General features: G+C 40.9%; 2 protein-coding genes across 4 annotated transcripts; both read left to right on the top strand.

Annotated features, from left to right (window-relative positions):
* Positions 1-1,470: 1,470 nt before the first annotated feature.
* LOC146572163 (uncharacterized) lies at positions 1,471-10,969 on the top strand. Of its 3 annotated transcripts, XM_085276170.1 has the most exons (11): positions 1,471-1,770; positions 2,204-2,317; positions 2,981-3,125; positions 3,369-3,528; positions 3,666-3,858; positions 4,552-4,608; positions 5,180-5,236; positions 5,903-6,004; positions 6,124-8,173; positions 8,256-8,444; positions 9,261-10,969. In XM_085276170.1, exons 3-11 carry the CDS (start codon positions 3,005-3,007, stop codon positions 9,485-9,487), a joined length of 3,156 nt encoding a protein of 1,051 aa, XP_085132296.1. In that variant the 5' UTR covers positions 1,471-1,770; positions 2,204-2,317; positions 2,981-3,004; the 3' UTR covers positions 9,488-10,969. The 3 variants fall into 3 exon arrangements, with proteins under 3 accessions (XP_085132296.1, XP_085132294.1, XP_085132295.1); XM_085276168.1 differs by lacking the exon at positions 1,471-1,770 and having other exon boundaries at positions 1,839-2,317; XM_085276169.1 differs by lacking the exons at positions 1,471-1,770; positions 5,180-5,236 and having other exon boundaries at positions 1,839-2,317.
* An 811-nt stretch (positions 10,970-11,780) lies between these two features.
* cbx6a (chromobox homolog 6a) lies at positions 11,781-18,960 on the top strand. Its single transcript, XM_085276167.1, has 5 exons — positions 11,781-11,997; positions 13,046-13,089; positions 13,223-13,288; positions 14,033-14,099; positions 15,078-18,960. The coding sequence occupies exons 1-5, from the start codon at positions 11,929-11,931 to the stop codon at positions 16,359-16,361; spliced, it is 1,530 nt and encodes a 509-aa protein (XP_085132293.1). The 5' UTR covers positions 11,781-11,928; the 3' UTR covers positions 16,362-18,960.
* Positions 18,961-24,947: the final 5,987 nt, after the last annotated feature.

The following is a 24,947-nucleotide window of genomic DNA, read 5'->3' as shown; positions in this document are numbered from 1 at the left end:
CATGCATCAAGACATGCAAATAGCAGTTTTTCCCATAAAAAAAAGTAACCCATTCTACTGCATTGACCTGTATGCACATGTTCAAAGGTGAACTCTTTTGATATCATTGTACACAGCATTTTTTGGAGTGATTTGTTCTCCACATCACCCTCAAAAACACTATGCAAAAAGAAAAGTTTGTACATTAAGACACTATGGAGGGGGCTGTCTTACACCATAAGGTAGTGGTAGACTTTATTTAATTGTAGGAAAAATGAATGGAGAAGTCTACCTGGACAGTTGTTCAAAAGAATCTGAAGAAAAGACAAGTGTGGATTTTCAGGCAAGACAATAATTCCAATCACAGAGGATAGAAAACTTTCAATTGGATTGAGAGAAATAAACCAATTATGAGCCCTCTGGTAACCTGATTTGTTTTGTATTCCCAAAGCGAGAGCTGTGTTTGCATTCTTGACACAAAGCTGAAGTTGTTCCCAGAGAAGGTTAAACTCTGCCTGGGCTGACCTTTGTCACTGATTCTGTTGGTGGTTTTCATGGATTAAATGGTGTCTGGTTTGTGAACCTTGGGGTCTCATCTTTGGCAAATGACATGGTACTTCAGGCTTCTTAAGGCCATGACCTTCAGTGTGTACTAGAGTGGTTTGCAGCTGAGTGTGAAGCAGCTGTGATTAGAGTTAGCTCCTCTAGGTCTATGGTACTGTGCAGAGCTCTGTCATCTGAGGGGTGCTTGAAAGAGAGACACTGCTCCACCACATCAAAATGACCAGGATGCCTACTGGGTGCCTCCCTGGGCATATTCCACTGACTGGGATCTCTCTGGGGAAGATCTAGAGCTTGTTGGAGAGACTATGATAAAGTGTTTATTACCTAATTTCAGTCTTTACATATTTTAGACTGTTTTTAAACATAGAAAATAGTGTGAAATAAAATCCAGCAAAACAAAACAAAAATTATAATACTAGAACATTTAAAAGGTAAAAGTGATACTTAAATTAACAGTGGAATAGTAAGGCATCTCGTATTTTTCTCATTTGACAATTTTATTCACTGTGTACAAAACCCCAAACATTAGTTCCTCTATACTTTAAAGCAAGGAAACTGAGAAATTTCATTTAGAAATTGATTTAATTTTTGCAGATTAATATATTGTTTTTTTTAAGTTTTCATAAGATAAACAGTGATTAAAATAATAATTAATTAAATTAATAATTACAATAATACTGAACCGACTGATTGAACATCTTTAAGTGCATAATCATAATCTTGCCATTAGGCTTTGCAAAAAACGTTGGTTTCTCAGATTTTTTTTTTAGATATGTGGGCGGGGCAGGGCCTGCCGGTAGGCGGGAGGCGCGCGAAAGGGAGAGGCGCGAAAGAAGAGGCGGGTGGGGGAGGGTCACAATCCGGTTGTTCAGTGATGACGCGACGGATCCTACTTCCGGGTCTAAAGTAGTCTGCGTTTAATATGGCTTTTGTGTTGTTAACATGTTTAATGTTATGTATTTTCTTCTATTTGATCTCAAAAAGCTCCTAAAACAGTCAGTGATCACTGTTGACCTCTCTCGGCTTTTATTACCGCTAAGTATTTATTTAAGCTCAGTTTTTAAAACCTTAGGATGTAACTACAGCCCAGCCCATGCAGCAGTATATGAATGACTAACCTCGTATTGTGGATGGATTATCTCAGTTGTTCTCCTGGCTGAAGTTTGGTCCTTTTACAGCATCCTGCCATGCGATTACATTTGTTCCTGACCACCGAGAACACTCACGGTAACTTTTATTGAGTGGAAAAAAAGTTAGCTTGTTTATATTATGCTAATGTAGCTGTGTCGCTAGCGGTCACGCAGCACATCATTATATACCAGCTAGCCCAACTTCAGTAACCCTACAAACGTCACTGCTGTTTAGTTTTCTGTCTTCATTTATGCTGGAAGTGATAACAGAGCTGTACGTTTTAATTTGTTTCCAAAACCCCGCAGTCAGGACATGCTATATTGTATTTAGATAGAAGCTAGCGAGCTAACTCCCTGCTAACTTCTAACTCCTTTAAATGTCATAAATTCCGTTTTCATGGATGCCTGGATGTTAAACTCAATTGTTACACCTGAGCAGAACGCTGATCATTTTATTAAAGATGAAAGACTTTAGACAGTTTTTCAACTCTCAGTAATGCCATATGATCGTTTGATATATGGACCTGCAGCGGAGTTTAGACCCAGACACGGCTAGTGACGTCAGACTGAACAACCGGATAGCTTTGGATCGCAGTCATGGAGGTGACCGTCTGAGAGCAGCAGCGCATGGAGCAGCTTTAAAGGTATGAAAAGTAGCTTAAGACATTTAGTTTGTTATTGCCATGCCTTTAGGTTTCTGCTGAAAAGGAAATTACACGACAAAAAGAAATGTCAGTATTTTCTGTCTGAATGTAAGAAAGTTATTTCAAGATGAATGTTGATATTGGTTAGCTAGGTGTACCCTTGATAAAGCCCAAATGAGCAAACATTGAAATCAGAGTACTAAAATGTACGGGGGAATGATAACAAGACAATTTTCTCTAGATTGCTGATTTTTGCTGTCTTGTGAACAGCATTCCCGTGGTGACATTTATTTGTTAGCTGTTTTCGAGGTGGCCTCGACACCAGCCTGAGTTTTTGTTTTTTTTTTCTTGACACCAGCCTGAGTTCGAGTCCTTTGCCCAGTGTCTTCCCCCCTCTCTTTCTGCCCCGCTTTCCTGACATTCTTTACTGAGTCAATCGAATAAAACAGAAAAAAGCCAAGAAAAAGTACAAATGTTAAATTTCAGTGTAATCTTTAATGTAATCATGAGAGTTGATAGTGTGCTTTAGTAATTAACAAATATTTTTAATAATTTATCAAATATTTATATTTTATCATAAGCGTTTAAGAAAAGGCATACTGTATTTTAATTTGGAGTTGGTGAACACAGGGAATAATTAAGTCTTTAAATCTCTTTTTACAGAAAAGAAATCTTGCATTTGATATTATGATGGAAACATCAGGTAGAAGAAGAAAAAGAGTTAATCCTCAACACGATGCAGAACACTATATTAAACTGAAAACTGACAAGACTGGTCTAACAGAGCAATTCATCAGCCCATGCAAAGGTATAGTGTCATTTGTGTATTTTGATAATTACAGCACGCATAAACGCATAAATAGTAACACTTCGCTCCTGTATGCAAATTAGACATTCAGTACTGATAACCTTGCATTTATCAAGTGTTTATGTTATAGTTTTTTAATAGGCTGTGTAAAGAAGAGTAACTTTATTCATAAGTTTTAAAATGTCTTACAATTGGTGGAAACATTTTTTTTTTAAACTAGAGCAATATTTTCTTCTTTTAAAGGTCGTGGTGTAATTGCCTCACAGTTTTTCAAACAGGGGGAATTTGTTCTTGAATACCGTGGAGAACTTTGCAAAGCAGATCCTTATCTTGAAAAAAACAAGTTCAATGATACGGTGGAAGTGTTCTTATTTGATTTCAAATGGAAAGGAACCTCTTGGTGGTAAGACAATATTTCATGTTACAGTGTATTTTGGATCTATGCTATACTTAATACACTACTACAAATATCTATTATTTATGTAACATGCCACACAGTATGTTGATTTACTCCACTGTTGATACTTTTTTTTCTTCAAGCACTGATGCTTCTGTTGAAGACAAGTCATTAGGAAGGCTTGTGAATGATGACCACCGAAGGCCTAGCTGTAAGATGAAAACAGTTGAAGTTGAAGGAAGGCCACATCTTTGCCTGTTTGCCTTGCGTGACATTGACCCAGGAGAAGAAATAACTTATGACTACGGGAAAGCCGACTGGCCTTGGTGCAAGATGGTAAACTATTGCATTGCACTATTGCTGCACATGATGTCAAATAAGTCTAACTATATTTGATTTTGGCCCAAAGATATCACATAAACTACTGTTAAAACAGCTTAGATTTTAAACCTCTTCAAGTTTTTCTTAAACCTCTTCAGAACATGGTGTTTTTATTTTTGAGTTGAAATACAAAGTATGTTTTGTATTTCGATAAGATAATAGTATTTAATATCAGTGAATATACTGGTATGGTGGGGTGTGGTCTGTGGGGCCGCTGCATTGGCTCATCACGCTGTCCTTGCATTAAAGCCTGTACTGGGTCCTTACTGACTTCTTGTTGTCATTTTGTACAGGACCCCACTGAAGAGCTGCTTCTGTGTTTGTTTATTGAGACGACAACCAGAAATAAAAATGTTGAGGGGTGGGGAGTAGGGCTCTAGCCACCTTGTCGGTCTTTTTATTTCTGGTTGTTGTCTCAACACACACAGCTTTTCAGGAGTGTCCTGCACATAATATGTTCTCATCAGTATCTAATGAGTATCTTATGAGTAGCCTTAGTTCAGTTTGCCATTTACTGTCCTCACTTAGGTTAAAGCAGAGTGTATTTGTGTTAGAAACGTCCCCAAAAGTTAAAAGTGTGAGGCCTAATGATGACTGTAGTTGGTGATGTTTTTGTAGTTGTAAGTGAAGTCATGTCTCTGTTTTTAGGATAAGTCTACTCTAGAGATCAGCAACCAAACCGGTGATCTTGAACACTGCATTCAGGTAAGTGTTATGTTCTCATCAGTATCTTATGAGTAGCCTTAGTTCAGTTTGCCATTTACTGTCCTCACTTAGGTTAAAGCAGAGTGTATTTTTGTTAGAAACGTCCCCAAAAGTTATAAATGTGAGGCCTAACGATGACTGTAGTTGGTGATGTTTTTGTTGTTGTTAGTATGGGTGGGTTTTAATAATCGATTCATTGATTAAAATCGATTCTGGCTTGGATAACGTGATATCGATTCATTAAAATCCAGAATCGATTTTTTTTTATTTTTTATATAAATGTATTTTGCCCAAAATCCTTCTCCTTCTTATTGGATTCAAGTTCACCTTTGAGTTCTGTGAGAATAGTTTGCAGCCTTGTCTTACTAGTCATTTCTACACAGACGCCATGAAATGCACAGTTGCGGGCACGCACAACACAAAGCACACGGTCAATTTAGGGGAGGCTTAGGTTAAAGCAGAGTGTATTTGTGTTAGAAACGTCCCCAAAAGTTATAAATGTGAGGCCTAATGATGACTGTAGTTGGTGATGTTTTTGTAGTTGTAAGTGAAGTCATGTCTCTGTTTTTAGGATAAGTCTACTCTAGAGATCAGCAACCAAACCGGTGATCTTCAACACTGCATTCAGGTAAGTGTTATGTTCTCATCAGTATCTTATGAGTAGCCTTAGTTCAGTTTGCCATTTACTGTCCTCACTTAGGTTAAAGCAGAGTGTATTTGTGTTAGAAACATCCCCAAAAGTTATAAGTGTGAGGCCTAATAATAATAACAGTTGATGATATTTGTCAAAGCTGAGCCCAGGGCAAACTAAGCTAAATTAGTGGTTTTAGCTAATAGCTACAATAAGCATAACAGTTACTGTTAGGCTGTCATTTGTTCGCATGATGCTTTTTCTTATACACGCAATACATTTATTACCCAACTAATTCAACAAAGTTCTGTCCATACAAGTACTGTGTAATTGAAAACACAAAGATTGTTCATTATTGTTAAATATGTCTGCTATATAATGAATTTCACAAGTACACTGCTGTGCAGTTTAGGTTTGTTTTAATATTAATTTTCATATCCCTCTTAAAAAATACCCTATGCAACCTTGTTTTCTAAATGACATACTATTTTTTTTCAAATGTATATCCTCAAACCAGTGATTCCAGTGTTGAATTTTATGCTATAACTAGTATTACTTTTACAGTTTAATATTTCCTTATTTGGTTTTATAGATATCAAAAATATGTTGTAATAATATGATACTTTTAGAAACTCAGTTTTTGTTTTTTGTCCATCCTTTAAGGCTGCAGTTCCTCCTATATTTGCCACAACATCATTACTTCAACCAGCATCTGATAATTGCTTCGTTGAATACTCAAAAAAGAGGTCCTCAAGACAAAAACAGGTGGAAAATGTTTAATATACATGTTTTATTTATCTTTAAATAGCTCTAACTTTTAATCTGTCACAAAAAATACTTCTATCATGTCTTAAATCTTAAAGAGATGTTATTTTTTCCCCAAGGTCTCGACATATACAGAAACATCTTCTGATGAATCCGATCACACAGACTATAGTGATGCTAATTATGTTCCAGACACTGAAGGAAGTTCCTCTCAGCTAGATGAAGATGAACCTCTTTATCCAACTGCACAGAAGTCTCTGCCTTCTCTGCAATACCCCGATTTATCTCCACAAAAACTAGATAATTATTCAGAAATTTTAAATAAAGGCAATGGTGCCACAACTTTTAAGAAGAGGATCTCAAAAACTCCAAGAAAGAGAAAGCTCTCGTCCCACAGTGCAACAAATAGCAATGAAAGTACACCGAAGAAAAGCAGAACTCAACAGATTTTGGACTCGATCAAAGTGTTACCACCTTCAAAGTCTGGAAGTCGCCGTGTATATGATAAGAGAAACTATTGTTTGTTTTGTCTCCAGCCTACATCAAAAATTGCACGACACCTGGAAACTGTACATAAAAATAAGGAAGAGGTTGCTCGTGCATTTCAATATCCCAAAAATTCAAGAGAGAGGCGCAATAGGTTGAACATCCTTAGAAGACACGGAAATTTTGCCCATAATGCCAGTGTTGTGAAGAGGGGGGCTGGTGAGCTACAGGCCTGCTATAGACCAAAGAAATCCACAGAGGGCATTGATTACATTCATTGTTATCACTGCCAGGGACTCTATTCTAAGAAAACACTGTGGAAGCACATGAGAATATGCCCAGCAAAGAAAGAAAGTGAAGAAGACTCCCAGAGTGGGAAGCAGCGGGTTCGATCCAAATGTGCACTGAAAACTGCTGTTGTTCGTGAAATTGGAGAGGGCTTGAAAACTGTGATTTCCTGCATGAAATATGACGAGGTAACTCAATTAATCCAAAATGACCAACTTCTTCTTCAGTTTGGACAGCACCTTTATGATCTAAATGGTTCAAGAAAGAACAGACATGACTACATAAGGCAAAGGCTTAGGGAACTTGGGCGACTGCTGCTTATAGCTCAGAAGAATACCCCCATTCAAAAGGCAGAGGAACTGATTTATCCTGCAAACTTCAACCATTTGATATCTGCAGTGAAAGAGGTGGCTGGGTACAATCCTGAAAGAAATACGTTCCAGAAACCTACCTTAGCTCTAAAAATTGGCAACAATCTGGGAATTATCTGTGAGCTTGTAGAGACTGACAATTTGTCCTCAGAAGACGGAGACTCAAGCCTTGTGCAATTTGCCAGAGAATTTAAGGCTATCAAAAATTTTAGATGGAAGGGACTGATCACCAGAGGTGCAACAACAACCATGAAGGAGTCTAAGTGGAATGCACCACAGATTTTACCTTTAACAGCTGATGTCAAATGCTTGGATCGCCATATGGAGACTGTTAAAAGCGGTGCTGAAAGAATGCTGAGGTTGACTCCAACTCCATACAGCTATGCAATGCTTGCCAAAGTGACACTAGCTCAAGTGATCATTTTTAACAGAAGAAGAGAAGGAGAGGTATCAAGAATGGAGGTGTCCACCTTTAAAGACAGAAAAACGTCAGAAATCAATATGGACATGGCTGCTTGTCTGACCTCACTTGAGAAAAAAATGTGTGATTTCTTCACCAGAGTAGAAATCCGTGGAAAACGAGGGAGAGGAGTTCCTATTCTCCGAAAACCATCAATGGTCTCTGCAATGGAGCTCCTTGTGGAAACTCGTGAATCTTGTGGCGTCCCCAAAGAGAACATTTACATGTTTGCTAGACCAGGAGCTTTATCTGCCTATCGAGGAAGAGACTGTATCCAAATGTTGGCAAAGGAGAGTGGAGCAAAACACCCTGAAATCTTAACATCAACAAGGCTCCGAAAACATATCGCAACAATGTCGCAGGTGCTTAATCTTCAAGAAAATGAAGCAGATCAACTAGCAGACTTTCTGGGTCATGACATACGTGTGCACAGGCAGTATTACCGCTTGCCTCAAGGAACACTTCAGCTTGCTAAGATGAGCAAATTACTTTTGGCACTGGAGAACGGAACTGTTTCACATTATAAAGGCCAAACACTTGATGATATTGAAATTGACCCCGAAGGTAAGAGTGTAAATTTTATTAGGATGCTCTAAAATATAATAATTGATTTTTTTTAATTATTAAATGCTCTGGAAACCTTTAGAAAAAGTTGATCTGGAAAATTCAGATAACTCAAGCGATGAGAGTGAGCCTCTTCAATCGGCTCTGGAGGCAATAAAAACACCAGAGAATGAGACAACGGATCAGGATGGAGACAGAGGGCCATGGACTTCTTCATCTCCAGGGACGTCTTCATCTCCAAGGACTTCTTTCAGTCCTCCCTTGAAAAAGGGTACTGACCAATTTGTTTTGGCATAAACATAAACTTTATACATTGGCACAGAAAAATAAATATGGTTCAGTGAATTAATGAAGTGAAAAGGTGATAAATAAATGACGGTCACGATCATCAACTCTGCGAACAAATAATTTAGAATTCATCCAATATGCACAATTTTGCTTTTACTTTGAACAGGCTTGTGCCTACCTTTAAATCTTTTTAGACCTGTCTGTTGTCCGCCTCATATCAGATCGTACCTTAAGGTCCAAATTAGACCTCTCAGCCGCAAAAGAATCCAGGTCATGGCACCAATTATTAAATTCATTTCTTTGTATTCTTTTAACAGCGAAGAAAGACACGGCTCAAAGTGGTCTAACTCAAAAAATGATCTTTAATTTTACATTTTCCGGAAAATGGAGACTGAGCACACAGACATCAGCTCAAGTCTGAAGCAGCAGCAGGCAGTCTGGTTATTTATATACTTACTCTAGACGTCACGCACACTTTAAGTTTCGATCAAACACTACTTAGTTTCACTTTCTGCCTGCAGCTCATATTCTTTGCAAAAGCATGCAGCTTCCTATCATCTGATTATGTAGCTTGTCAGTGCAGCTTCTGCCCTTTTTGAAAATTAGCAGTGTGTAACATACCCTTTTTGAGGAAGGCAACGCTGGCCATCTCTTATACGTAAAAGAATATAATCAGCAAATAAGCACTAAGAATATATATATTAAATACATGACATTATTCATTGAGTAGAGGAGGAAAACATTTGATATTGAAAAAGTTTTAAGCAGTGTATTGATGTCTGTTTTCTTTTCTTCGAAGGCAACCGAAGTAACGCCAAATGTAAGTGGGAAGATCATAAGGTACGTGCAGTTGAAAAACACATGATGCGTTTCATCAACACATGCAAGTTGCCTCAGAAGCTGGACTGCACTCAATGCATCAATGCAGAACCCTATGCACTGAAAGACAGAAACTGGACTGGGGTAAAAAATTATGTTAGAAATCGCATTACTGCCTTAAAAAGAAAAGCTTGTGCAAAGGACTGAGGGCTGTTTGTGATTTCAGTGAGTTAAAATTTCCTGTTTCTCTGGTAAAATGGTTCTGAAGATGTTTTGAAGACGTTGCACTCCAAAAATTTCAGGTTCAGTAAGCAGGTGTAAGTTTGTTTCCTAAAACCTTTTGTCATTCTGAGAGGAAAAAACAAATCTTTTCAAGTTGACATTTTTTTCTTAACATGGTTTTCATTGTGTCCACTTCGCACTGTATGAGATGTATTTGGAATCAAAGTTTTTTACATTTGCAGGTAGAAGCACTTAATGAATTGTGCAGATATTTTGTTGTTTCTTTGTTGCTGCAAGTTCCTGTGTATACATGAAGTGCATGTAAAGTGCTAAAAACAACACGGTAGAAATAAAAGAAGCAGAATATTTAAATGTTTCTGTGGCACAATAAGTTGTGATTTCTTTCATAATAAGTAATGACCTGACTTTGAAGTTCTGGCAAATCCATTGGATTCTGTCAAGTTAGCAGACCTAATTGCAATGAATATTGTTAGGTTGGGTAGAAAAAGATGGCTTTTAACATTGTGACACTGAGCAGCAGCAGCATCCTAAAACATTTCTAGATGGTTAAATCATAACATTACCTTGTACTTACTTTGATGAAGTAATATCCCCAAAACTGAAGTTATGTGTGTATTGCTGAAGACCGCAAATGGAAGTAACGACCCCAAAAGTGGCATAACATAATTTGTGTATGTGTGTATTGCTGAAGACCCCAAGGGGAGTAACGTCCCCAAAAGTGGTATAACATAGTTTGTGTATGTGTGTATTGCTGAAGACCCCAAATGGAAGTAAGGTCCCCAAAACTGACATAAAATAACTTGTGTATGTGTGTATTGCTGAAGACCCCAAATGGAAGTAAGGTCCCCAAAAGTGGCATAAAATAGTTTGTTTATCTGTGTATCGCTGAAGACCCCAAAGAGGACATTAAACATTCCCAGTCCCCAATGGGAAGGTAAAAATACTGTCTGGACAAATGTTGCTTAAAATGAAAATCTCAAGTGATTTTTTATTTCTGTGGTCTTGGAGGAGTAAAACTGAGTTGCCAGCTTGCTTCTAAACCATACAGAAAGTGGTGTCCCCAAAGGGTGGGAGTTAAGATATGCGACCCCAAACGGGACTTAAGCGTGTGTGTGTGTGTGTGTGTGTGTGTGTGTGTGTGTGTGTGTGTGTGCGCGCGCGCGCGCGCGTATGTATGTATGTGCGTGCTTGTTGAAGTAGAGCAAAACATTTGTGTGGACAGTTTTTTAAATACATGCCATCTCTGTGATCCGTCAAAACATTGTGTTCAGGTGTTTAATGTCTTTATGTGATTGTTTACTTTTTTTTTTTTTTTTTTAAATGAATGTATTTTTCTTGACATGTCCTATAGCAATATACGAATGTAATCAAGGATGTATTCCTGTGGTTGTTTAAGTGCTTTGATGTGATTCTATTATCGAAAATAAATGGTTAAATAACCAAATATTTTGGACTATTGGGGGTACATTTTTGTCTCTTTAGGTACGAAATAGGTTGTCGCTGGGGGGGTACCCTCATAGGTACCCTATTGTACCCTTTTCAAGAGAACATTTCTGTACTATAGTTTCAAGGTACATTTATGTCTTAGGAAAGTACATGATTGTACCTCAGATGGTACAACTTCATAAGGTACAAAAATGTACCAAGCCTAAAGGGTACAGAAATGTCCTTCAAAAAGGAACACCCCCAGCGACAAGCATTTGTACCCTTTTTGGTACACTTTGGTACCCCTATTTCTGAGAGTGTACTATGCTGTATCGATTCCCCCCCTACTACTACTAATTGTTTCATAAATAGCTTCTTGCCTTAAACCAGAGGGAATTTTTAACTTGGAGGACTAATGTTTTGCATTCAAACCAAATGCCGAACGTTTATTTTATGTTTATGATTAAAATAATTAAATAAATACATGTTTAACAAAGTAATGTAAATAAAATTTGTCAATTTCATGGCATAGAAGGGAATTTTCGTGGCTTAGTGGGACGCTTGAAAAGAGCCATTGATTAAATTGTCCACTGGTTCAAATGTGTGACTGAATACTTGAATAAGGCAAATATTATTAAACCAGTTAACATTATGAAATGTAAATATAAATACAATGTAAAATTCCGATGACCTTCGGTGTTAAAACATTTGTATGAAGTCTAATTAGGTCTGTAATAATTTAATTAACGTTAATAACCTTTTCGTGTCTTTTGACGCTGATGTTTAAAGCTCAGAGCCGCGCGGGCTTTTTTTCTCCTCGGGTTGCCGGCGACCAGATAGGTCGCGCCGCCGCCGCTGCTGCTGTGCTGTCTCCGTGTGTTTGCAGCCCTTCGCACGGTTTGGTCGATCCGTGCAGACAGCGGAGCTTGTCGTCTGGAGAGACGGACACCGAGACAGGTAGCTCAGTTCGGGTATGAAACATGGAGCTCTCGGCGGCGGGAGATCGCATTTTCGCCGCGGAAGCCATACTTAAACGCCGCGTCCGTAAGGTGAGCTACAGCCGCCACTGTCCCGCGTGTTTTGACTACGTGCAGATGTTCCCCGTCGGCAGCGCGGCACTGCTTTAGTCCATAGGCTCAGGGCTGTCATCTTACGCCTATGAAATACTGCAGAGGCCTTCATGCGTTTGCTTTTACTTTGCTAGTCCGAGCTAGATCAGAGCAGCGAGGCTTATGACTCGTGGCGCGGACATTGAGGCAGCGACAGGGCAATAAAAACAACACAAAGAACGGGGTGGCTGCAAAGACACGCTAGCCCCGCTGATGGTATTGTGGACTGTGCTGTGAAACTGAGAGGCCTGGTTTGCTTGCCAGCTAATGGTAGCTAAAGCTATACGGTCACAGTCAGCGGTTCATAGCCCAGTTTATGTGTAGCTGCCACATTAACGACAGCTTGACTTTGTTACTTTCTCGTGCGAGTTATGAAGGTGGTTGCAGAAGCACAAGTTCTCATACGCCGGTGATGGGAAAGGAGTCTTCAACCATAGCTGATTAAGGACTTTTGAGAGTTTCCAATGTGTTTTCAGTATTTTGCATGTAAGAGACTCTGTCCATTATGGCATGTTGCCTTCTGAAGTTGCCGGTATACACAGTTAACCAGCAAGGCCCACCGTGCCTCCAATGGCTTCAGAAGTCCCTGCTTGGAGTTTTTAGCGTATCCTTCTTGCTGTAAAACACTTGCAACACACGAACAAACGTAGATTTCACATAAACGATACCCAAACGTGAAATGTATTTGATCTTATTATAAAACATAGGAAGATTTAACCCTAGCGAAGACGTGAAAGAAATGAAGTCCTCTTCTGTAACTTGGACTGAAATGTGCTAAAGTGCATTCAGTTGCATTGCAGATTTGGTGTTGCTGTGCATTAACAGCATGTGGAGTTTTGTTTCCATGTTGGTGTAAAGGCAAGAATATCCTATTTGTAATTAAAAGACTCAAAACCTGTGTTTGAATGTTGTTGTTTTTTTCTTTTTAAAAAAATCTATTCTCATATGAACTGTTTTAGTAATTCTAACATTTGTCTTCTTCTTTCAGGGAAGGCTCGAATACCTGGTGAAATGGAAAGGATGGGCAATGAAGTGAGTGCCTTGAATCCACAATGTTAATGTGACACAAGCATTGGTTCGATTCAGCTGAAAAATGCACATTAACTGTGCTTTGGAGCAAAATGAATGCATGTGTTTTTCTTCATGTTGCTGCATTTGTGTTCAGGCACAGCACTTGGGAGCCGGAGGAGAACATCCTGGATGACAGGCTGATTTTGGGGTTTGAGCAAAAGTGAGTGTAGCTGCTTCATGAGGAGCCCTGCGTGTGCTTTGAGTAATCAGTCTTGATTTTTATTTATGTATTTATTTTTTCTCTATTGCTTGTTTTTATATTTTGGCTCCTATCTTGAAAAGTCTAAAGCATGTCTGCTCAGTCCCCCGGGCCCATTTACCTTTTTATCATGTGTTCTTGTTTTAAATTACTTCCAGTGTCTCTTCCTCTAAGTGCTTGTGTTTACTCATACTTTCATCCCCCCGCATCCCCCTTTCGTGTCTTTACATTCCTCCTCTTTGCTGCCTAATTGAAAAAAAAAATCTGCACCGAACTTCTTTTTGTCTGTTGCCAAGCTCTTTGAAATGCTCGTGCTGCTCATGGAAATATTTAGAGTAAAGTTCAAGTATCAGAAAACTTTTAATGGGAGGCAGGGGATACAACAAATGACTGAAACGGTGTTTTCGCTACATGTCATTCCTCTCTTCGCTGGCTCTTACATTTCCTGTCCTTCTTCAACATTATCCCTGATGAAAATAAGAGCAAAGAATAAGATTTTTTTTTTTTTTTAAAGGAAACCTAACTGTGTTCTGACATGGCTGCAGAGATGCTCTTTTTGCCCACGCTCACCCACAGCTTTCATGTCTGTCATCACCTTTGAGTCATTCTATTTGCTCTCGTTCTCTTGTTCTTTTTGTTGCGTGTGTCTTTTCATTTGTGGTCATTGCCATTCTAACTGTCACTACTTTTTTTTTTCTTTTTTAGAGAGCGGGAAAGAGAGTTGCACGGGCCAAAGAAAAGGGGACCAAAACCCAAGAACCTTGTAATGAAGGTACAGTTTTTTTTTTTTATGCTCCTCCACAGGGAGGAGCTGCTGCATCTGAAATCATATTTAAAATTTTGACGAGTGGACTGGAAACTATGACTAGTTTGCATGAGTTAAATTTGCAGCTTTGTTGAAATCTGTACCTTTGTTCAGTTTGCATCACCACCCTGCAGGAAAGTGGAACATTCTGTTTGTGGTTTCTGCTGTTAAAGCTGAGAAAAAGGTCAACCTACTTGAACCTCAAACGGTGTCTGAAGTTTATTTAAATCTTCATACAGTGCATGCTTTGTCTTTGGAAAATGACATGAAAAGAAGCGTGAGCGGCAGGGACACGTTTGTCCTGTGCTACATTTCACCTGAGGCACATACTGCAGCAACCTTTGGTCATAGAAAAACGCTTTCAGAAAGCCGTGTGAAGGGGGAGGGTCATTTATATCAACAACAATAAATGGAGTTACAAAGGAGACACGTCTGACTGAAGTTACATTCAGCACGGCTAAACGTTGTGGTGTTGGGTGCATTAACTTCTCTTTGTAACTGCTGATTTTGTTAATTTTAATTCTTTTGATCTCAAATTAACTTTAGTCTAATATAAGCTAAATTAGCTGGAAAGTGTGCACTTTTGAGGCATTAGTTACAACGCTGTCATCCAAGAAGCATTTTAATGGCTGATATAAATCATTGTGACTCTAGTGTTGCCAAAAACAACTAACTTAAGTGAGTGCCCATGGTTACATAGTCTCAGCTCCACCCTCCAGAATTGTAGCTAGAATGAGCTGGAGGAGATCTGGTTCACACACTGCTGAAGAGCAGAGCAAGAGCTACCAGGGTTAGCTGCAGTCCGAGGTGCTGGAGTTGAGCCAGATGTTTTAGCCAAATGTTTAAAAGTGGCTGCTGTTGCTGTGTATCACTCAGTAAACGTGTTTAGAGGTTCAAAAAGCTCACTCTACAAAAATGGTTTCTTAAATGTGCTTTGTCTCGCAGGCTCGCGGTCAGAAAGGAGAGAGCGGCAGCCGAGCCTCAAACACCCGCCAGACCACTTTGCGTCCTACTTCGTCCACTTCTAACCGGGCAGCTTCCTCCTCCTCCTCTGCCTCAGCGCATCTTTTACCGTCGTCCTCCAGCTCGGCTGTCGCACCTTCCCCTAAACTTAACTCCCTTGCGGCCACACACAAACTGAAGAAAGACATTCACCGCTGCCACCGGATGTCCCGGCGCCCTCTGCCTCGCACAGACCCCATGGCGACCACCTTCTCCAACCCTGGTGGCTTCCCGTCCCGCATGCACGTTTCTCCCTTCTCTGAAACCGTCCGCATCCTTAACCGTAGGGTGAAACCCCGGGAAGTCAAGAGAGGCCGAATCATCCTCAATCTGAAGGTCATCGACAAAGCGGGCCGGGGTGGCACAGCGGCCGGGGCTCGGAATATTTCGGCAGGACGTCAGAACATCCCATCCCGCAATCGTATCATTGGGAAGAAGAGGGAAGCCCCATATAGACCTTTCCAGCCTCCTCTGAAGATGCTGGGGTTCCCGATGTACGGGAAGCCATTCGGGCTGCAGTGCGGAGGACCTGTGCCTTTTCACTCCCACCCAAGCTCATGCTCCAGCACAGGAGCTAGGGAAAGCCGCACCAGCCCCTCTCAGTTCCAGGCACCTCCTTCTCCTTCCAGCTCCAGTGGGTCTGAAGGAAAATCTCCCACCAATGCTGCTGCTGCCCAGTCTCAGCCTTCCACTGGGGCCTCGCCGTCTAGCAAGGATCCCAAGTCCAGCAAACCTCACGCAGACACTCAGAAGAGCCAGAGCACCAAGTCCTCCACCCCTGCCGCGTCCTCAGATGCAAACCAGGCTGCATCATCATCATCCCCCTTCCTCCCCTCCTCTCCCTCTTCCTCCCTGGAAGACGAAGAGGACGAGGGCGCCCCGGACCGTACGGTGCCCTCAGAGGAAGGCAGGAAAAATCCTCGCCAGTGCAGGGCTAAACACCAGTTGCCCACCGCGCTTCCCCCTGCCGCTCCCGGGGACCAAACCTCTGCCCCCACCGAACCTCCAAGGGTGCCCGCTGAGGGAGACCCCGACTGGCACCCTGAAATGGCTCCGAGCTGCAAGGATGTAGTGGTCACAGATGTGACCACCAACCTCGTCACCGTCACCATAAAAGAGTTCCCATCCCCTGCCTCCTGCCCCGCTTCACCTTCTGCTAGCCCCGAAAATGCCTCTTCCCCCCCTCCCACCACCGCCTCCGACGACCCCTCCCCAGCGAAGCCATAGGAGGACGGACATTATGAAGTCAAATGCCATTGAAGAAAGGAAAAAAAAAAAAAGTGTCATGCCACTTCAACTCGCTTCTACCTTTACCTTGAAGGGTATGTCCATATTTGTGTAATGAGTAATGAAATATAACCCAACACCGCCCTGTCATTGAATAGTTTAAAAAAATTGACATATTTTTTTTAGAAGAATTATATAAATTTGAGATGGGGCAGCTAATACGCCCTTCTTGGCATTTCAGTTGCCATATTTTGTCCACTTGCACAACACTGACTGTTTGGCTTGGATGGAAATGGTGGTAATTCTTTCACTTGCTTCATGCTGAGTTTATCTTGTTTGGTACAATGTAACATTGTCCTGAAAGTGGAACCGTCGCCCGTTTAGTGTGCAGGTTGAACTTTTAGAAGGCATACTCGGCCTGTGTGGAAGAAACTTAATATTTAGATGCAAGCTCTGCTCTGGAGGCTGTTGTCAGCAGCCTGCAGGTGTTTTGACCTGTTAGTCTCGTTGGAAGTTCAACTCAGTGAACTTAACACAGCTGGATTTGGATATTGCATCGATGCAATAGCGAGGTAAATGCACTTGACTGCATCATTTAAAAACCAACCTATTCTGTGTGGTTTATCAGTTTTTCCAAAGCCTTCTCCTCTTGCTCTCTTGAATGCACATGCATATACATATAAGTATTTATATGCACACACAACCATAAAGGCTGATAAAGAATATGAAATTCAGTAATTTTTTTTTAAGTTATTGCTGCCATTTGCAGTCTCTTACATATTTGCCTTGTTTTTCACTCTGTTCCCGCCACCTACTTCGACTCCATAACGTCCACCAAGACCCTAAACTGGTCTGCAGTGAATTTGAACAGTTTCTCTGTATGCCGTAATCGCTAAAATTAACTTCTTAAACTGTCCGGGTCTAGAAGGTCCATGAGCTGAACACAGTTCAGACTGAACGTCGACAAAATGCAGCTAAAAATAGAAGTTGACTCGGCGACAGGTGTTTCAAATCTGTGGAACATGAATCCAGGCAGCTGTGGCTTGTACAATGTAGCGACTGTTAAGTTTTGTCTATTTATCTTCCACTTTTGACTGGTTAAAAGCTGTTTCCCATGCTTTTCGTCCTGTGGATGTTGCCAGTTTGTCCTTTTATGCTTCGTAACTGTTCTTTATTAGTATGTGCTCTGGTAGTAACGTCAATAGAAGTGCTTTATTCTTGCTACCCATAGGGCATGCGTGTGTCTTTCCACTGATGCAGAGCCGGTGCGAAGCCACTTCCAACTTGGGTGCCTTACGACGAAAAGCCTACATTTCCGCAGATTCATAACCGAACATTACATGGGGTTATGTAGCAAAGGCTGGGGTGATTTACACGGGATGGAGAATCTGTGTTTGGTGAATTTCTTGAGAGACAACGGTGGTTACAACTTTTGGCGCAGTCAGTTTTGTGAAGCTGCTGAATGTCGGCTGTTTGGAACCAGCATTGATATTTTCTTGTAGTGGAAATGCATGAAACTGGTTCTACAGGGGGCACCTGCACTACTGTAGTGGAAAAGGGTTCATCTAGTCCTATAGCCATCAGACTCTAGTCATCATGATGAGAAGTAAGACAACTTTGCCTCTTGCTCCTGTTGTACCAAGATTTGTTTTGCTATAACTGAGGCCCAACATGTCTTTTAAGTCCTGGCTTTAGACTTAGTTGAGCTTATTGTCAGCTTAATGTAAACAGTGCTCCTGGACACATGTAGAGGAACAGTGAGGACCAAGGATACCTCGATGTTCCAGTCTAAACAGGACACTGCGTTTTTACTTCCTAAATGAAGCGCCGTTTTGCCTGTTTTCTGTCTTGTTGCTTTTACCCGTTTATGAAGGATAAAACCTTTGGACCGCTGTTTAATAACTGGAGAGGATGCTGGCACAGTTGTCTTCCCCTTTTCAGACACATCAGACAGGCTGTCTTTCAGTAGGATCACAGTACAGCTGGTGTGTCGGGGAGCTGGATGGTTAGAAAAGCTGCTTGATCTCTAACGGTTTGATCCAGCGCCCTTGTGTTCTTGGCTGTAAACCTTTTGCCGTGTACGTTACCTTACCTTCAAACGCGTCAGCCGTACTTTAAAGAAACCTTTACAGACCCCTTTATACACAGATTCTTTTTTCCTCCTGCTCTTTCTAGGCCTTCCCAGACTCTTCGGCTCTAAACTCCGCTCTATCTACAGTATGTGTTAGAATATATTAAAAGCTTCCGCATGCGTTGCCTTAGAGCTCACCGTCGGCTGCACTCGAGGCAACTGTAACCTCATCACACTTGGCTCTTATCAAAGAGAACGGCTGAAAACGTCATTAAATCTCGACTTTAGCTCGGTGACTTTAAGGGTCGCAGACTGTAATAAGTTTTTATGTTTTCTGTCGTCTTCTTTTCCAGAAGTTGCGAGTACCGCTTTTTCCGTGTCTTTTAACAGGCGAAGGCGACGTTCCTGTCATATACTGAATGGTTCTAGTTGTTGTCAGTGCTGTTTCAGTACTCTCTCTCATAGGTTACACTTGGAAGGATTTATTCCAAAATGACACATCCATTAATATGAAGAAAAAAAGAAAAACAGTCTGTAGTTCAAATTCGAATCGATGTCTGTTGATAATAACACTACTTAAATCCTTATTTGACACAGTAAAAGCAGAGTGGTCCTATTTTTTTTTCTAGAATTATTTTCTTCTCAAATGGATATATTGTAATTTGGAATAGATTTTTTCATCTACTCTATAATATGTTTAAGTGGTGGATAGAAGTGACTCTTGCAGTTGGTAGATTTGTAAGGTATTAGACTGCTAAGTGATGTTTTTTTTAAAATTTTGTTTTAAATTTTTTGCTTATTCTTTGTCATACGGAGTAGCACAACTCGATTTAGTGGCCTCTTTCAACCAAATAGGGCTCTTGATTTTTATAATTTCCGATTTTTAAAGCTTTTCTTTCCCCCCTTTTAAATAGTTTTCTATGTGATCTAAGTGCTAGATTCATGTTGGCACTAATTAGAAGAAAAAGAAGGATCCTTGTTTAAACGTATGAAATGTGATGCTTAACGAAATGGAAACGAGCATTATTTTGTTGTTTGTACTGTAATTAAGTACTTTTTTTGAAATATGCATAACATTGTCAATGTGATGATGTTTATTTGAATGCCATTTTCTTTTGGCTTTTTTAGTAGTCTAAGATGGGTTTGATCAGAAGGACTCACTGATTTTTACATGTCAAGACTGCAGTTTCGTCTGGTTTTATGCTAATATGAATTATGTACATTGTATTGATGCTAAAGAGGAGGAGTTGGAGGCTGACATTGTAATGTATCTGAACTTCAGAAGCATGTTTTACAAACCCTTATTGTACAGATTATGTATTCAGTGTCACGTTACCTGTTACTGTTGTTGCTTTCTGTGTGTTTCTCGTACAAAGCTTTTAATTAAAAGCTCTCTAAAAAAACTTCCTTTTGGCTGTTGTCATATTTTAGTGTGATTTAACATAAGAGGCAGACTGTAGAATTAACAGCTGTAGTTTTTCATTTTACTTGGTGCCCGAAGTGGTGCTGACAGCAGAGTTAGGCTCATCAATTCAACTTCAACACTTAAAATCAACTCCAGATCTGCCCAACTTATGAAACCTCACCTGACCCGGGCTACAGCCGTCTGTTAAATAGATTTCACAGGACTCTGAATTCCTCTGAAAAATTAAGTGTACCTTTACTGCTTTCACAGGAAATAAGAACAAAAGTAGCAGCTGGCCGCTGCTAATCAGACGCGCAATTCCTTCAATTCATTATCAAGTGTGAGCACCTTTAGACTTTTTTTAACAGTTTGCTGCTCTGGAGTGTTCTGGTGTGTGTTAACAAAGTGCTAAATCTTCCTAGGAGTGTATGGCTTAGTAAGTTCACCCTAACGTCAGACTGAAAGGGCCAAAAACTTGGCCCTAACTGTATCAGAAAAGAGGTGGAGAGGGAAATCAAGTCAAGTGGCTTTATTGTCATTTCAACCATATACGGTGGTACAGTACACAGTGAAATGAGACGGTGTTCCTCCAGGATCATGGTGCTACATGCACACTACATAAAGTGCACGTGTGCAAAACTTGCAAAAACAGTACAACACCAGGCAGAACAGAAAGATGCAGACACAAGGCAGTGCAACAGAAAAGTGCAACAATGACAAAGGATTGTGCAGAAAGCACTTGAGTTAATGGAATGTTTAAAGGTGTGTGTGTTGTATGTATATGACACTGTGCAGGAAATGTTTGACTGCCAGAGCTTCACATCAGGTAATCTCTCCATATCCACCACCCTATTTGTCATGTTTGTTCATATTCACATGGCAGAGTGTACAGGGAACGTCTACGAAGTACAACACAAACAAAAATATAATGCATATATAAATGTTCTCAGACAGTGTCACCGATATGTAACGGGCCTCTCACAGCCGGCTGCACATAGAAACACTGATAAGTTCTTACTCTGATACAGCGGAAATGGCTAATAATGATCCTGCTTGGACCATCTGGAAAAAAAAAAAAAAAGACCAATTTCACTTGAGCACTATTGCCAGAGTCCACCGTGAGGCGCTGTTGAGCTGCTCATTTTCTTTCAGAGTAATGGAGCAGCAGCATCTGTGTTCTCAGATGGATTGTGAGAGTTGGGGGTCATATTAAGGTCATCACGCCTGTGTATTCATCTTTGTGTGTTTTGATGTGGAGATGAATACGTCGAGTTCAAACAGCTTCATCCTTTTCCACAGGCAGTATTTCATTTTATTCTTCTACCCTTCAGACTGTGGGACGTATAACAGAAAGACACATGTAGTCTCCTTTCACTCCTTCCCCGTGCTGCCTTTGGTTCTCTGTCTGTTTCCTTCCTGGCCCGATACCACAGGCGCTTACTATATGAGCCAGATGGAGCTAAAACAGACCCAGAGTTTGATACGAGTGGCCAACATCTTTGTGTTTGTGTGTGTGTATATAACATACACATGTGCATTAGTGAGTGCAAGCTCAGTCACCTCTGGAGATTAAGCCACAATCTGGGTTACTGGTCATTAGACTGAAGCCCATCTGCGTTTGGTGTTTGAGCTTCTGATGGTTATAGATACATATTCCGTATTTTTCATGTGATTTCATTCATTTCATTCTGCAGGAGTTTGACTTGAGGGTAAAAACTAACACAGCAGTGTAGTTCCACAGTATTCCTTATATCCTGTTAAATAGAAATTTTAAACTGTGTGTGTCCTTGCAAAATAGGTACTAAAAGTGAATGTTTTCTCTTTGCTTCATAAATATTCCAGCCTGTTCACAGCGAAAAGGCCGGGTCAAGTTGATTGCAATGTTCCACACTGGAAAAAAAGACTCCTAACAAGGTTAAGCTGCATCGAGAAAATTTTTTAAAAAACACTCTCAAACATAAGCCCTGCAAAATCAATGGGTGACACCTCATTTCCTGTATTATGGAGCAAGCACACAAGAAGAAGAGGCAGAGATGCCTTCGTTGGCTCTGCAGACTGGAAGGAAAGCAGTCGGAGGACGTGTTTACATTCGCTTCCCAACCGTACACAGACGGCAGTGCTGGTTTTACTTAGCCGGTCTGTCGCTTTACACTGAACAGATAGGTAAGACGTTTTGAACAAACGGTGAATTCTAATGACTTTGACAAACACAAAGTGCCACCAGCTGCTCCAGGTTTTCACTTATGCCATTCATGGATGGGCTCAAAATCTGACACAACCAGCCCTGAGACAATAAATCTCACTTTAGATCTTCCAGCGTTGACAGCTGCACTTTTTAATTTGACTGGCTGCCTGGAGTGGTGTTGACAATAGAGACGTCAGACGAGGAGCGCAGAGGGAATTGTTTGGCTGCCGGAGCTGCGGATCTGGTTTCATATTCTAAATCATCTGTTCATCTGATATCCATATGAAAATATTGTTTGCTGCAATTTCAACCTTGTTGGTTGGAAACCATGTTTTGGCTGCTGTGAATCTAGCCAGTGCACTGCTGCTCACTGCCTGAATGCTATCATCATTGTACCCGACTGGGTGGGACACATGGGGCTGCTTTCACAGTCTTTCTCCAGACATCAATTAAATCCTTAAAAAAAGTCACTTGTGTTCATCAAACAGAGTGTGAGTGTGTGTTTTTTAATCCACTCTGTAAAATAGCTTAGATATAACTCCACACCTTTAATTCATTTACTATGCACAGCTATACGAAAATGCAAAACCCTATTTCCTCAGCCACTTACTCTTGGGTGGAGGCTGTACCTCAAGAGGTTCATCTGCTAATGAGTGGAGGGTTGGTGGTTCAATACTAAGCTATTTGAACTCTTGTGTATGGGGCTGCATAGCTGTGGACCAGTCAGGGTGCCTGTGCTGACTTCTGTCCACTCCTGAAAGCACCAACAATGAACATGTGAGCATCAGAACTGGACCACAGAGCAGTGGAAGAAAGTGGCTGCTCTATATGAATCACGTTTTCTTTTACATCACATAGGTGGGGCTCTGTGTGCATTGCTTACTTGGTGAACAACTAGCACCAGGATGCACTATGGGAAGAAGGCAAGCAGGCATTATTACTTTGTTGCATATCACATACACCCTTTCATGCCTGTGGCTTCTAAGGTTTTGATGGGCCTCCAAATTCTCCAGATCTTAGTCCAGTCGCGCTTCAGTGGGATGTACTGGGCAAGTCAGATTCATAGAGGCCTCACCTGGCAGCTTACAGGATCTGTTGCTAACATTTTGATATCACATTACACCTTCAGTGGAGTCCATGCATTGAAAGGTCGGGGCTGTTTCGGCAGCAAAAGGGGGACCTACACATTATTAGGCAATTAGGCATTAGCTAATGAAAACTGTCACTGTGAATCGAGAGGTCCAGGCTGACGCTTATATTAACAGCTGTGAGAGAAATATCTTTTGGAAAGTGTGTTACAGACATCAACAGCCGCTAAGAATGAAATAGAAATGAAGTAATGAACAAGTCCCTGAACCTGTTGAACATATACATCAACCTTTGGTTAACGCTAATAAAACCTACTCGCCTCCTACACTATCACAGCAAATACAGTAAACACTGCTGCAGTAACGATGTAGCAATCCAAGGGTGTCAAAAGCTGCTGTTCCGTGAGAAGCTGCTGGTGATTCACGCAGAGATACACAAATTCTCCTTTAGCTACAGCGGTGCTGGATGTGACAAAGATAGCCCTGCTGACATTAACCCGATAATTCGTGACACCAACAGCAAAGAACACCTTGGTGTCAAACGTCAGCGTTTGACCTGCCTTAAAATGAGAACACTGAAGTCCAGGGTTGTCAAACTCATTCATGGTCCACCTACAGCACAAACAGGCCTTTGATCTCAGATGGACTGAAATAAAAGTGCTGCATAACAAGAAAAAGAATACAAGTTGTTTCCATTCCTTTGAGTGTAAGTACAGGCTCATTCTGAAATTAAACGTTGAATAAAACATGTATTTTCAAAAGATGTGATGAGCATCCAGAGCTTGCTTGAGAAAAATAAATGCACTTTCAACAATATGTCTCAGTTTTTCAACATTCAGCTGGTCGACTTCTGTTGTAAGTCAGGGGAAGACGTAAGCACGATGATGTCTGTGTGAGTAAGAAGGCTATAAAACTGCAGATGATTCAGACCTAACAACACAATGGCTGCTGCTGTAAAACACAGTGAAAAGTTTCTGCTTCATTCTCTGCAATCCAAGCAGCGGGCCACGGGTGGATATGGCAAGTATGTGTTTGTGAGATATCTCTGGAAAGTGTAAGCTAGGTGAAAGGTGTGTCATGGGAAGTGACCTCACTGATTTTAGTTGTTTCATTACAAAGCAAGAATCACATATTAATAGCTTTATTTTCCTTTCTCAACACTGACATCAGATCTTTTCACAGTGGTAGATTACATGTCTTTCTTTTTCTTTAAATTTAAATATGCATATTTATTTGGATTGCTATGCAGAGAAAACTTTATAAAAGTCTTTCCTCCATCCAGCGGAGAGGATTTGTTTGCCGAACAGAGCCACAGAGGACAGAGGGTCAGGGTTGGATCATTCCTGTCGGCGTTAGTGCTGCATTAGTCGGGACTGCCTCTTGAGGAAAACATGTTCTTCCTCCTACTCAGTATAAAAACCCTGGTGTTAAAGGTCCCACGTCTCTGTTTTTCCTTTCTTCTTCTCCTCTACACTATCCAGCCTTTCCACTTCTGCTGCAGCTCGTCTTACGTGCGATTTCTTACATCAGATGTCGCATGTAAATAAACTCAGGCTGTACACATAGTTGTGAAAGAAAAAGTGCACTGCACACTGGGATTTTGCATCCCTTATCAATGCAGTTTGGATTCTTTACATCGGTTTTTATGTTAAGTTTTTAAAATGTGTCCACCCCCCCTTTCCTTCCTTTTATCTTCCAAGCCTCCAGAACAGGATGTGCGCTCAGGCAGCGCAGTCACACGCTGATCCATCATCGCCTTGTTTGCTCGGCTGCTGCTGGAGGTTCACCTAGGCTCTGACCCGCGCATGCCCACAGCCTCGCTCCTCCTCTCCGAGAG

Source organism: Mchenga conophoros, linkage group LG6 (assembly GCF_057382185.1).
Source record: "Mchenga conophoros isolate Kocher_MC1m ecotype Shallow Benthic linkage group LG6, M_conophoros_male_GT1.1, whole genome shotgun sequence".
NCBI lineage: Eukaryota > Metazoa > Chordata > Actinopteri > Cichliformes > Cichlidae > Mchenga > Mchenga conophoros.
This window is presented reverse-complemented; position numbering and strand designations above follow the sequence as displayed.